This window comes from Lampetra planeri, chromosome 26, assembly GCF_965212315.1.
Source record: "Lampetra planeri chromosome 26, kcLamPlan1.2.h2, whole genome shotgun sequence".
Taxonomy (NCBI): Eukaryota; Metazoa; Chordata; class Hyperoartia; order Petromyzontiformes; family Petromyzontidae; genus Lampetra; species Lampetra planeri.
In genome coordinates, this window is record NC_136132.1 from 8503006 (window position 1) to 8517026 (window position 14021).

Consider the following 14021-nt stretch of genomic DNA (forward strand, 5'->3'; position numbering starts at 1 on the left):
ATTGCCATATGGAGTTTGCATAACAATCATGACTGCCGATGTACAACATAGTCACGAATACGCTTTAACTGTCAGGTCCACTGTAACTTCTCATAATCCACACATTTCGATATTTTTAGTCTGGGCTGCAGGATCTATGAAGGCTTTAGCGGGAGAAGCTGACACGTGGAGAGAATTGGGTTTATCAGTTTTGATTTATCATTTGGTTACGGCTCATTTGGCTAAACAATGTTTCATTTGACAAAGCGTGCGTGGTTTTAATCAGTTAACATCGCAGTGGCAAATGGAGTAACCATTGACATGTTCAGTTTGCCAAACCTTGAGCGGTTGTTTAATGTTCAGTTACGTGAGTTTATTCAGTCCGGTTTGTATTTTTGATCACTTTATGATCGGTATACTTGATTTTTCTATGTGTCGTTGTGTCGAACAAATAGCTGCTTCTGTACTCTTTGGTTCTTTCGGTAAAGTCACGTAGGTGAAATAAAAATAATATAAGAATAATTTATTTCACCCACGTGACTTTACCGAAAGAACCAAAGAGTATATGGATCCTTGCAGTCACGAAAACTTCAAATCTAGAATTAGCTGGTTCTGCTTTTTCTAAATAAATTGTGCGTTTGTCAAATGAAGAGGTGTGGAGTTGGCTGTCATGGTACACGTGTGTTCATTTGATAAAAAAAAAACATCCTACCAATGTGCTACTCAAACTTCCACCGAGTCTTTAAAGTTGTAAGATCATATAATGAGCGAAGCGTGATGTTACAGAACTCCAACTCCCGAGTGCTGTCTGACCGAGCGCGCCCACGTCGCCTCCCATCGACGTGGGGCCACGTGCCCCCGCTTCTTGCAAGCTCATGCTTTTATAATAGGACAGGGAGCTGCGCTAACTTGGGCAGCCCAATTAAGGAGGTGGCAGAGGTTACTTAAGAGCGAATCTCCTTAGACTCGGCACTCAGGCAAGAAGGTTTGAGCAGCTAGGCGGTCCTGAGTGTTGGTAGAAATCAAGACAACCCCTTACCAAGTACCATGGTGAGTGCTCCATCCGTGTTTCTGCGATCGCGTAATCGTATTACAACACGTGCAAAGTTTGTGTTTTAAGAGCGACTGTTTAAGGTTACACGAATTACATTGTTTCGAAGTCATGGTTATGTAACTGAAATGAGATGTAATTAGATTTAAAATGTTCAGAAATGTTAATGCGTGCACAAGTGAGATTTAAGGTATTGGCTAAGACGATTTTTTGTTAATTGTACGAATATGTTATAATTGTATTAAACATTTTAAAACGCATTTATGATTACGTTTGAAAATATATTACGATGTATTGCGTTTAGAACTCTATCGGTTGATATTTCTCTTAAAATAATGATGCACCTCCACAAAGATCAGGTTTCAGATTCATGACTCTTAATATACAAACTATACATTTCGTAAAAATTACGCTGAATGATGACATATACAGAGAAAATTAAGTGTTTCCAAGCAAATATCCCTGTAAGTTATTCCTTAAATATAACATGGCATCTGATTTGTGTAAAAGGACAAATTTAGATCGTAAGTAGATAATCAACATCTTATTTATAGCCTTCAGTCTTAAGGCAAAAGCCCACACGCTGACATTTTTTTTGTGGCCGATTGTATTACACGAGTTCCATAATGATACCGATTAATAACATCAGATTATGATTTGCCACCAACTTTACAAGTATTTGCTTTTAACTTCTTTGCAAAACGCTCCAATAATTAACACGTGTCACTTTGCGCGACGTCAAATTGCAATTGCCTTCGGTGCATGTTCGGTATTTCTGGGCCCTAATTAAAATGCACATGCTAGAATCTATTTACGTGAGTCTTCTTCGCTTTATGGCGTTTTCTACTCGCCTGCGTGTTCTGAATAGCACGCTGCTGCTGCTCTAAGCTGAGACGCGTGGGGGGGGGGGGCTCTGGGGGGGGGGGCTGCGGGGGCTGGGGGGTTAAGCTTCACCATCGTCTCGGCACGACACCCGATCCGCTGTCACAGTAGCCGTATCGCCCCGTCCAGCCCTCAGCGCCTCCTTATTAGGCGGTCCGTATTCGCCCACTAAAAATACAACATGTGCACACGCAGGCAGATATGCACGTTCGTATATTAAAAAAAAGGCCCCGCGGATTCAAAGTGTTGACTGTGGTGAATGTTGTGTTGGCCAAACTAAAATGTATTTCCATATATATAAAAACATTCAGATATAGTATAAAGCATGAGTCACCACAGTAAATATTCGTGTCGATAACGGTTGATTCGTCAGTCACGGATCATTCCACTGCTGGATGAAGGCCCCCCCCCCCCTCAATCCGCCACCATGTGTCATGATCGTGAGATGGAATATCCCACTCAGGAGATCTCATCACTCACCGCATCTCCACGGTGGTCGTCCTCGTGGGGCGCGTTGCCTCCTTTGGCTCGCACTCGGTGCTTACTCTCTCTCTCTCGCCCAACCGGCGGCCATCGGCCCTTCCAGTGGCCACGACGCGGAGCTGCCTAAACCCACGTGCAACACAAACAGAGGGACAGGATTCATACTCTTAGTTCTTTCGGTAAAGTCACGTAGGTAAAAAATGAAATAAAAATTAATAAAAATAAAACAATAAAATCACGACGTTTCGGGACAGGAACTTGCGGGACATAAATTTTGTTTTAATTTATCTTGAGTCCAACTCTGCAGCCTTCTTTACTCAGTTCTTTAAACATTTTCTGTAGTTATTTCGCATTGACTATACAATGACTACAGTACTTCGTCAGCAAATCTGAGATGGCGAATGTTTATTCTATTCAAATCTTTGACCAATCATCTTCCCGTGTTGCTGTGAATAACTTTGGCAAACGCGTGTCACCTTGCCTGGCTCCCCCAGCGATATGTATTGTGGCACTTGTTCATGGCATATTATTTATGCACCAACCGAGCACAATTGATTTTTTTCAGGTTAACGTATAACTAACTAACTAACGTTTTTCCACAAATCCATAATTCGTGTATTAATTTCGTTGTTAATTTTCTTTGATATAATAATTGGTTTTACCCTTTCTGGCAATAAAACAGGTGTTAAAATGTTAAAACACCAAACAGAAACCTTTAGCAAGAGGTATATTTTAATACAGGCAAGGGAAGTGCCATGTTGGATTCTCTTTGATATTTAAACATTTACATTTAGCCAAGTTGAGGTTGTATGTATGTTGAACTTATGTCGCACAGTACGTAGCCAACCGTGCTAATCAGATGTTAAAAACTTACACGACAGGAACTTAGAACATTGAGATGGCTCTCTGTCTCTCTCATCGTGTGGAGCGATCTTGGTGGATGATGAGCCGTGGCCACCTGGGGGAGCGCTCCACCTCTGCATGGGAAGCAGACAAAACGTGGAAAGCGCTCGCTGCCGATTGATGCGCTCCGTCTCTTCACGGGCATCGCGTTCCTTTAGTATATTTCACAGCCTCTAGAACCTTCTACTGTACTGTGCACCCCATTGTCGTATACATACGCCGTAAAAAAACATGTTATAAGGAAAGCTTCACGCAAAACTGTCCGTTATCTCAAACGTTCGTGCAGTAAGCTCCTTATCCATAACTCTCTAATTCCACATCTCCAACTGACCACAGAATTAGGCAAATCCACAATCCATCATGTTCTCAATGAACAATTTTCCCTCCTTAATGTCTGAGAAATGGTGGATAGGAGGAAGGCTGTGGAAGGACACGGTGTAACGCGGATACAAGGCATTGGCATGATATATCCATCCCTTTATCTGTCATTGTCCACAACGCAACCACTGGAGGTGACGTCTTTAGAGAGATCGGACACTCCCCCGGGTTGGTGCACGCACGTGCACAGCAAGAGGGCCTCGTGAGCACTGCGTGATACACGCTGCTTGCTGGTTACTTGCAAGCCTGGTTTGTTCATAGTCGAATCAACAGCCGCCCAATATGAGGCTTTGTATTCATAGGGCACTTCAATGCCTCGGCAACCCAAAGCACCTTGCACCAACGTATCTTCGCACTCATACAAATGCCCAGTTGTAGTTTTAGCCCAGAGGGGAAATCGCCTGGTGGCAGCTGTTCCTGCGCGGGACAAGGCGAATGACGTCCGGCCGGGGAGTGGGGACATTCCACTCTGCCAGTAGGGGGTGGGGGGGCGACGTTGGCATCGGTTTTCCCACGATCAGAAGCTAAAGTAAAGATGATGTGAACGAGATTGTTTAAAAAAACACACACACATGCAGCGCGTGCCACCCTTATCCCGATGTCCATGATATTCTCTCCGTATGCTCGGAGTGAAAGTCAGCGTGGGTGATTTCAGCAATGAAATAGACCCTGAGGTTATCACACTGCACTGTTCATGGGGCTGGTTTCAATGCAAGACATGCCAGCGTGCAGGCGGACATTTGGATTTATAGCGAATTTTAGATAAGACGGCATCAAGTAGGATAGAATAGACATGTCTGTTTTGCAAGGTAGATAATGATAGGAAAGTGTGTTGCAAGTACCTACTGAGCATTTTGTACTTTGGCTGTGTTGCTGTCAACCAGATACCACGACGGATTACAGGAAAGGCTTTCTACTTTTAATTGGATAGGAGCTACAGGCTAAATCGTTCCCGTCAGGTGCAAGTTTGCGGATAAGCCATCATCATAGATGAAAGGTTTTTATTTATTTATAGCAGATGCCTATAACACTTCTCTCGTGCAAAATAATCTCCTTATTCACGACTAATTCCGTGCCATACGTTCAAAGATAAAAGCAACGTCACAGGTGGGTGACGGATGGAAATTCTACACAGAAAGGGAACCGAGTCAATCCCCCTTCAGAGCTGAACATAGATTATACGCAATCCCAAAAAACGGTGAGTGTAATATACCGATGCTATGTGTGTTGTATACATTCTAGATTTGAAGCTTTCGTGACTGCAAGGATTCATATTCTTAGGTTTTTTTAGGTAAAGTCACGTAGGTAAAAAATTAAAATTAATAAAAGTAAAATAAAAAATAAAATAAAAATCACGACGTTTCGGAGGCAACACAAGCTTCCGTCTTCAGGTGGAACCGTCACAGCACGATAGCTGTATCAAGTGAGAGAAATTCCAAGAAATTCCAAGAAAACAGTCCTTGTATATATGTTGTATACATGTTGAACTTCATTCGCACCGTACGTAGGCCAACCGCGCTCATCGGAGGTGTGCTCTTCGAGTGCCACCTGCGTGGCTCTTCGGGGCTGTTCATGAAGTCGCTCGCTCGACGTTAATTTCCCGTTCCGTTTCTCTCTTTTTTGTGTTTCTCTCGTGCAGGGAGACGAGGGCGCGGTTTGTCACACACTCAGCAGTACACTGCCTTGCATGCGACTGCATGGCCAATGCGTGCACAGTGTGGGAGCTCGGTGAGTGGCTCTATGCGTGCTGGCAAGTCCAGGCGGACGGGAGATGGAGGAGCGCCTTCTATGGGCTCATTCCACGCCCCGGCATCACGGAGTAGGAGCGGGAACGGCGCCCGAGTGTGCCCGCTCTGCTTGGGTTGCCGCGATATCATTTTTCATGATACAATATCAATTTCCGCGAGAGGACGATCATCGCGATTTGGGTTTTGCCATAGTTTTGCAACTCTATATGTGGTACATATTGTTTTCTCTACTGTGCAGCGTTGTTCTTATGCTTTGCCGTACTTCCAGTACAACTGCATTTCACTCAAACTAAGCCTGCGGCGAGTTTTCTCATCACTGGAACGTCACGACTTTAAATCATTATCACGCACGTGCTGCCAGTAACGCACGCGATATCGACATAATTTGATCTTTTGCTATGAAACAACAATTTGTGTTGATTATTTCACGTTTCAGAAATAACAAACACACATTTGTTTTTACCTAAAATATTCATGAGGATTATTTTTTTTTCAATTATAATGACCAGTGAGCCATGGATTTCGCAAACACATTGCTCACTTGAGCAGGTATACGTTGGAGCGTGCATCGGCACAGCATTGGGTTATATACGTGAACACGTGTTCTCGTGTACACGGATATATACCAATCCAAGCATGCCTTTAGATTTGAATATACGCTGGGGAAATGGGTTACATGCCTTCTCAGTTCAGAATTCACGCGCTCACTGACCGGGAGGAAACTTCATTTGACATTTGAGTTGTCAATAACCAATCACTTTCACCGGCCAATGACACAACTTTTTCAGCGCTTATAATATATGGGGTGGGGGGGTTTGTATAGGAATTATCATGGCATTTGAAATTCAATCTTTTTTACGAGCAGCTTTTCCTGCTGTTAGCTGAGACAACGCATATTTACAAGCGCCGAACAGAGGCGCGTTCATCAACACTTGGACCGATTACTAATTTGATTGTTGAAGGCAATATTTAAACATAGTACATTGCCGTAATGATGAAACACGCTCTCCAGTGATAGTGTTAATTACATAAAGCACCGCAGTGCAAACACAATACGTCCGATTCTGCAAGCTGTGGCTTCAAACGTCCGGTTACACCGAGCGCTATCGCCATCCCGATCAGTCCATTTGCATTCATTTCTGCTTTGACGACCAAGTTTGTGAAGTGTGTTTTTTTGGTCCAAGTTCGTCGCATCAAATGAAATGACGATGCCGCAATGGCAGGCAATGCACGTGCTACAACCAGCATGATTGAGTTATTTATTGTATCGATGACCCCAGCTTGCTGCCAGAGCCAAAGTAATTGATTCACAAGCAGAGTGAAGATCGCGATGTGTGTGTGTGTGCGTGCGTGCGACCTGCAGACAGAGGCACAGCACGATGCTCGTGCCTACCTCAACGAAGAACAGATCGCTGGTAAGGCCGGAGCGCTCGCACGTGGCAAGACGCGGGTGTGAGGTCGCGGATAACGGGGGGAAAGCAGAAGATACTGGTAGACTGGCAATGGTTGACATCGCCGTTGTCTGATATACATGACAATAATTGAGCTACGGGTTCAGTTTTGGGAGGGAGTGTTGTCTGTTAAGTTACCTATCCCCGCCACCCGAGTCCAGGTGAGTACTGCATACAGAACCGTGGCATAATTTAGTAATGAGTTGTTTATAGATAATACATAGTCCTATCTAAACGCTACTCACAACTCGTAAAAGCCTCAAAAGTCCAAAGTGTGTCTCTGAAAATGTGCTGCGGTGTTGATGCCCATCTCCACTGGGAGTCTGAAGCCAGGGATGACAATTCTACATTACCATGGCGAGGACCAGTCTATCCATAGGAAAACCACCGTTATACATCACGTGTCCCTCCAGTTCGATACCGATGATGTGATTCGCATTTGCCATGAGATGAAGTGCCCATTTTGGAAATCTCACAGAGCTACCTGCGGCACTTTGGTCCACACAGGAGGGGAATTCAGCAAAATTAAGTGCAGAATCAAGTTAGCGTTAGGGATTTTTAAAAAAAAATGTGTGTGTGCAGTCATTGGTGACCGAGATGAAACCATCGACTCGCTACACTCGAGATCTCGGTTTAACCACAGGATCGCTGAAACCCAGAATCTTACCCATGTTCTCATAAGTACCAGCTCTGTGCTCTGACCTCTGAGCCACCCGGCCACCTCAGGAAAGCCACTGTTGATTTCCACGTAAAATACGAGTATACATCTTGATTTGAAGCTTTCGTGACTGCAGGAATCCATACTCTTTGGTTCTTTCGGTAAAGTCACGTAGTTAGAAATAAAATAAAATAAATCACGACGTTTCGATCGCAACACAAGCGATCGTCATCCTGATGATCCTAATGACGACCGCTTGTGTTGCGATCGAAACGTCGTGATTTGTTTTCTTTTCTTTTATTTATAACTACATGACTTTACCGAAAGAACCAAAGAGTACGAGTATACATGTTATTAAAAACTAGCCACCCACACGTCCTTTGGACGTTACCTCCATCTGTTCGTCCATCCCTCCAGCCATCAAAACTTTGTTTCTTCTAATACCAGTATAGTATGACAGAGTACTGAGGCTCAATAGTTGAACTTGCAAGCGCCTAAGTATCTCGAAATGTGGCCGCATCTAGACGCAATTGGAATACAACATTGTAATTGCACCGCGTCCCGTACATGTCGAGTTCAGTAACCTAGAAAGCTTGGCATGTGTAGTACACATTGTGTCGGTGACATCGAGAGAGAGAGACCTTGCAGTGAAGAATGCGGCTGAGTGTAGAGCCGCACGCGCGTGAGTGAACCCCATATTCATCGCTTGAGTTGCAATCGGCACCCTCTTGGCAGTGTCGTAGTAACGACATTATCAGCTCACGTGGGTGCGGCAATCGGTCAGGTGGGGTGGCCCCAATACTTCTCCAATAAAATAAAAATTCAAGTGGAAACGTAAATGAAAATTTTTTTATGAAAAAAAAAGCAATTGCAACGGCGATTTAAATAAGCGTTGTTGTTCTTTTACACTGTTGTTGAAGAGATATCTCGTGGTGGTGGTTGTTAAGAGGGCCCCCAAACTACGTGGCTTTGGCACCAGGCGGAGGGTGGTGGGCAAGGCACCCCCTGCCCCCCCGCTTGTTACGCTACTGCCGATGTCGCATGAGGGGGGGGTGGAGGCTGGGGAGAGGTTGAGGGAGGGGCGGTCAGCAGGCGCCATGAACCCACGCGTCTCCCCTCTCCGCGAGCAGAGTTCAAGGCGGCCTTCGACATGTTCGACGCGGACGGTGGCGGTGACATCAGCACCAGCGAACTGGGCAAGGTGATGAAGCTGCTGGGACAGAACCCCACCAAGGAGGAGCTGGACGCCATCATTGAGGAGGTGGACGAGGATGGTACGCCAAACGACGTCTTCTCACGCTCACGACGTATTCAGCGTGGCGCGGCTGCAGACGTACAGACCGCGGTGACAGTCTACCACTCCCAAGCCCCCCACGACCTACAGCAGGGGTGGGGAACGTCCGGCCCGCGGGCCGTGTAAGGCCCCGCGAAATCATTTGGTGTGGCCCTGCCAAGGCAACCGCAGGCGGGACTCGAAATTCAATAAATCTAGGAGCAAACCTGGAAAAGCAGTTGCGAGTAGCAACATCATCAATACCAGCTAACATCACACGCCTCGCCAAAGAGAAGCAGTTCCAGCCATCGCATTAGGGGTTGAGTTAATTAAATGTTTGACCAAATATAACGGGCTAATTTTTAAATTGATAATTTTGTATGGCCCGTAAATTATGTTATAAATATCCAAATGGCCCTTGGCAGAAAAGAGTTTCTCCACCCCTGGCCTACAGACTCATTCCCTTGCTGCTGCTGCCTCCGCCACTGGGCGAGAGGTACAGTATATTTGTAGTCATGCTGCCTGGGCTTTAGTGTACGAGACGAGCATTGGCATTTGACACCAGGTGGATGGGATGACCATGAGCAGACGCATTGCACGGGAGCAGCAAGTTGTTTCAGAAGCGACCTGGCAATCGCAAATGATAGCTCAAGGAAGTGGCTCATCGTGTGGACATTTCTAGCAGCCAAATACACTAAACGCGTGATGTTGATTCGAAATGCGGAGGGGAAAACCGGAGGCCCCGGAGAAAAAAATCCAAGTGACCATGAGAAGAGAAAGAGAGAGACATGCAAACTCCAAATACAGCAGGCGTCAGGGTTGGCATCGAACCCACAACCTCCTTACGTGACAACCCTTACTCCTGCATACCAGGCGAGGTAGTTAACATCTGGCCACCGTGGCAAACCTCCAACCCTCTCATCCAAGGGCGCTCACCGCTCCCAACACCGAATACACGGTGCATGTCACACGCAACAAAGATCCCCCGTATAGCCTTAACAGATTGTAGGGGCAAGTGCTGTTAGCGAGCACCTATGAAGGACTGAACGGTACACGAGGGGGTGGGTGGTCAACACCACGCCCGACCGCCTTTGTCTCCCCAGTGGCGATGTTTACACACCGCACTAGGTGCTCATTTGAGGCTGAGCCGACCTAGAGGAGGCCCAGGACCGGTTCAGATAATCGTCACTGGGTGTTGGCCGTGAGCGGGAATCGAACTCGGGTTCATAGCGCAGCGCGCTGACCGCTACACTACCGCTCCCCACCACACACACTCACAGAGACAAACAAATAGTGTGGGACTGCACTTGTGTAAGAGTCAACTGGAGTGTAACGCACTTCAACTGATTTGTATGCCAATATCGAGTTAATATTTAACGATTCGTCGAGGTCAAGTTGATGTCCTCGTCGTATCTCCGCTATTCGAACGGCCCAATCGACCTCCCCCTGCAAAACGTCAAACTCCCGTGGCGAGTGAAGAAGCCACCCCACTGAATGCCCCCCTCGTTAACCAAAGGCCTTTCCATAACAGAAGTTGATTTTGGGGGGCGGGGGGGGGGGCTTAGAGCGCGTAAATATAAATGTGTCATAAAACCCGCCGCCACCCGACGCAGCCAATTAGTAATGTTTGCACACGTAATCAAAACAAGGCAATTCGTCACGCGTTCAGCGCACCGGTTGTGTGCTGGAGAGTGAACGCACAACGACATTGACCGCTGGCCTCCCCGTCTACCCACGCGCGCGCCGTGGCAGGCAGCGGCACGATCGACTTCGAGGAGTTCCTGGTGATGATGGTGCGGCAGATGAAGGAGGAGTCCGCCGGCCAGACGGAGGAGGAGTTGGCAGAGGCGTTCCGCATCCTCGACACGTGAGTGGGGAGCGCGTGGCATACCTTGGCCATCGATTGACGCGCGCACGTGTCTCGAAAAGTCTCAAGTCGTCGATAGTTTGTTTGACCAAAAGCATGTGCCGGATTAAGCTAGTGCGGGGCCTGTAGCATATGTGATAAAGGAGCCATAAATGTAATAAATAAAACCACACAAATATTAAAACACAAAACTTTTGCATAGCAAAGAAATCGTATTTTTGCATTTGCTATACAGCCAGATAATACGACAAATCGCTAACCTTAAACACCCAGTCGTTCATAAAACTTGAAGGCGGTATAGTACTATAGTAATAGAGCAAGTGCATAATCACTGGACCGGAATTGATAGCTTGAAAGCATTTAGTGCGGGGCCCTTGAAAGTGCTGGGCCCGTAGCTACTACATGTGTAGCTACTACATATGTAGCTACCACACATGCAGCTTCTACACATGCAGCTACTACACATGTAGCTACTACACATGTAGCTACTTGTGCTGCTGGGATAATCCGGCACTGATCAAAAGGGCTGCGAACCTTCGACTGGACATCTGTGAAACAAAGTGGACAACTGTGAAAAGAGCTTTATAGTTCATCGGATTCCTCCAGTATAGATAAATATTCTGATAGCGATTCACCAAAATGACAAAAGCAAATGATCAATAAAGTAAAAGTACAGCAACGAAGCAAAGAGAAATGAGCACGAAAAAAACCAACTGCGTCGTCACAGGGGAAATTAAAAACACTGCACAAACACAATTCAACGTCCAATAATATCGTTCCCACTTCCCCTTGGGAAATTTCTAGACAAAATACTCGTGATGATAATAAAATAAGAAACCTTATTTATAGAGCGCCTTTCAAACCACAAGGTGCAAGGACCATTAACACGCGTTGGGATAAAACGAGCATTTACACAGACAAATCTTGTCTTTATAAATGTCTCTGCGCAACCGCAAAGCCTGTGGGTTTGGGCTGCATAGAAGGGAGTCTTGCATGTTAAAGCCATGCCAGTGGACCGGTCAAGGGATCAATCCAAATAGAACGATTAATTTTAGAGAGTTTCCTCGTTCATCCAAATTGCATCTCACATTCGCTGAGTAGAAACCACAAACCAGACTGGAAGGCTGCTGCCCGGCGGTGAGCCGGCACCACCAATTGCTCTGTAGTTCTCTACATATTAAGTTGTTTTCAGCCAATCGGTGAGTGTGTATACCAGTGGGAGGCAACCGGAGGACCCGGAGAAAACCCCACGCATGCGAGGGGGCAACACTCTATCCCATACAGATGGGACGGACCATATCAGTCCACACTTGCTGTACTGCATTCCGCCGGTGAGCCAGGGCATGGCACCACGATGCACCCGGGAAGGAACCCCCTCACTGCTGCCTCCAGAGTGCTGTACTGTTTACGGCGAGTGCGGAGGGTCGAGAGCCCGCGTCCTCGACGGTATTCCTCCTGTCGTTCTCGTAGAAGCCGTCACCACCTGACGCGTCACGTGTCAACCTCACGTCTCCACGTGCAACGAGTCCGCGTAGAGCTCCACTGCAGAGTTCAGGGGCAGCAGGGGGGGGGGAACGTTCCGTGCTGGGGATACGTTCATCGTTGGCAAACATTTAACTTTGAAAACATCGCACAGATGACTTTCTCGCGCGATGCGAATTGGTGCCGCAACCAACCCCTCGCGCGCACGGAGTGGCAGCGCAGGCTGCCCGCTCGTCGAACGAATCCCGGATTAGGACGCGCACACCTCTCACACAACCGCACGTGTTTCCAGGAACGGCGATGGCTACATCGATCGGGATGAGCTGAAGGAAATCCTGCTGAACACGGGCGAGAACGTCACGGACCTTGAGATGGATGAGCTGATGAAGGATGGCGACAAGAACTGCGACGGGCGTCTGGACTTTGACGGTGAGGGCAGAGCGAGATCCTCTGCACCGCTCCCCCACGTTGCGGGAGCGTTATTTGACGAAGTGTGGGAGGTTGTTGTTTGTGTGGGATTTGTCTAAAATAATAATTATTATCATGGGATGTTGGGATGACCACATTGTTTTTTCTTAATGTTGGTCTGCATAAGGCTAACGACACGAATTTGGCCAGCTCATTGCGAATCAAATTGGCTGCGAAAACCCTACGTGCCACCGATAGCAACCCTCCAGTCTCTCATCGCGTGGGCGTGTTGCCGGCCTGCGTCTCGGCCTGCCGGGATCATAAGACGTTGACGCTCCGTGAACGAGAACGAGGACCTTGACGATGAGCCGCCCCAGTCCACGTTGCCGGGGTGTCACTCGCGTTCCCTCTCGTGCGGTGTCCTGCGAATGCGGGAGGACGCGAGTAGACGCTTGGTTCTCGCCCCACTTTTAAGCTTTTATCGGGCACCCTCGGACGCAGCCCGAGCAGGCGTCTACAAGATAAGGGGACTGCTATATGCATAGATTGGGTTGCATGATCCTTTACACCCACACTACACGCATACGTTTGGCAATTAAACACAATTAGCAATTCAAACAACTAGAGGCGAAACTGGGGTGGAGTGCCCTGTACTATGAACCCAGACACCTGCGTTTGATTCCCGGCCATGGTCGACACGAGTGGCGAGATATATCTAAACCGGTCCAAGGACACTCTTCACCAACCTGCGCCGACCAGCGCGGTGAAGTATGGTCAAACGCCGCTGTACGGGGATGCGTTCGTTCGGCAGCGGATGGACGCGTGGACTGACGACCTTCGTGGCCTTGTGCTTGCAGAGTTCCTGAAGATGATGGAGGGCATCGCTGCGTCTTGATCAGGTGGACCGTGGACCGACTCTTCCCCAGAACCCCCTTCCCCTGTGATCCCCGTCTGATGAGTCCCATCTCTTGTCTGTGTGAACCCATGCAACAACCCCAGTTGCTGATGCCACCGGTTTCAGGATGTCGTATACAACCACACCAACTTCACTGCCGTTACATTGTGCCAGCTCAGAAAAGGGTAACTTTTGATTTGTGCCAAAATGCTTCGTGGGCACTCGGTAGCATCTAGAAGAGAACAAATATGTGTTCAATACCACAAAGCAAGCGCTTGTCAAGTCAACATCGTAAATAAAGTATTCAGGGCAGCTCTGCATGCCCCGTGTGGGTGTGGTTGTCAAGAGTGGGAATGGATGTGTTCAGGTGAAATTAGCTGCTTGCGCGAATGTTGAACCGTGTGGCACAGGGCACCTGGGAGGGTGGAGGGGGACATTCCCACGTGGAGAATGAATGGCGAGAGGCACAACTATGGGTGACGCAGCACATGAACATCACAAAATGGTCGAGTGTCAATCATTGTAAATTATATATGTTAAAACAATAAAGTAATGTTACTTTA

General features: G+C 47.3%; 1 protein-coding gene across 2 annotated transcripts; it reads left to right on the forward strand.

The window, feature by feature from the left end:
• The first annotated feature begins 950 nt into the window (after positions 1-950).
• Positions 951-13776, forward strand: LOC144727659 (troponin C, skeletal muscle-like). 2 transcript variants are annotated; one of them, XM_078606637.1, is made up of 7 exons: positions 951-1029; positions 5316-5404; positions 6788-6839; positions 8664-8807; positions 10559-10673; positions 12448-12584; positions 13421-13776. In XM_078606637.1, the coding sequence occupies exons 2-7, from the start codon at positions 5381-5383 to the stop codon at positions 13456-13458; spliced, it is 510 nt and encodes a 169-aa protein (XP_078462763.1). In that variant the 5' UTR covers positions 951-1029; positions 5316-5380; the 3' UTR covers positions 13459-13776. The 2 variants fall into 2 exon arrangements, with proteins under 2 accessions (XP_078462763.1, XP_078462764.1); XM_078606638.1 differs by having other exon boundaries at positions 956-1029; positions 5316-5330.
• Positions 13777-14021: the final 245 nt, after the last annotated feature.

Excerpts from the sequence above, each read along its gene's own strand:
- LOC144727659 (XM_078606637.1), top strand. The coding sequence starts at position 5,381 with ATGCGTGCACAGTGTGGGAGCTCG. Across the intron at positions 6,840-8,663 it reads CAACGAAGAACAGATCGCTG|AGTTCAAGGCGGCCTTCGAC; the intron begins GTAAGGCCGGAG and ends CTCCGCGAGCAG. Across the intron at positions 12,585-13,420 it reads CGGGCGTCTGGACTTTGACG|AGTTCCTGAAGATGATGGAG; the intron begins GTGAGGGCAGAG and ends TTGTGCTTGCAG.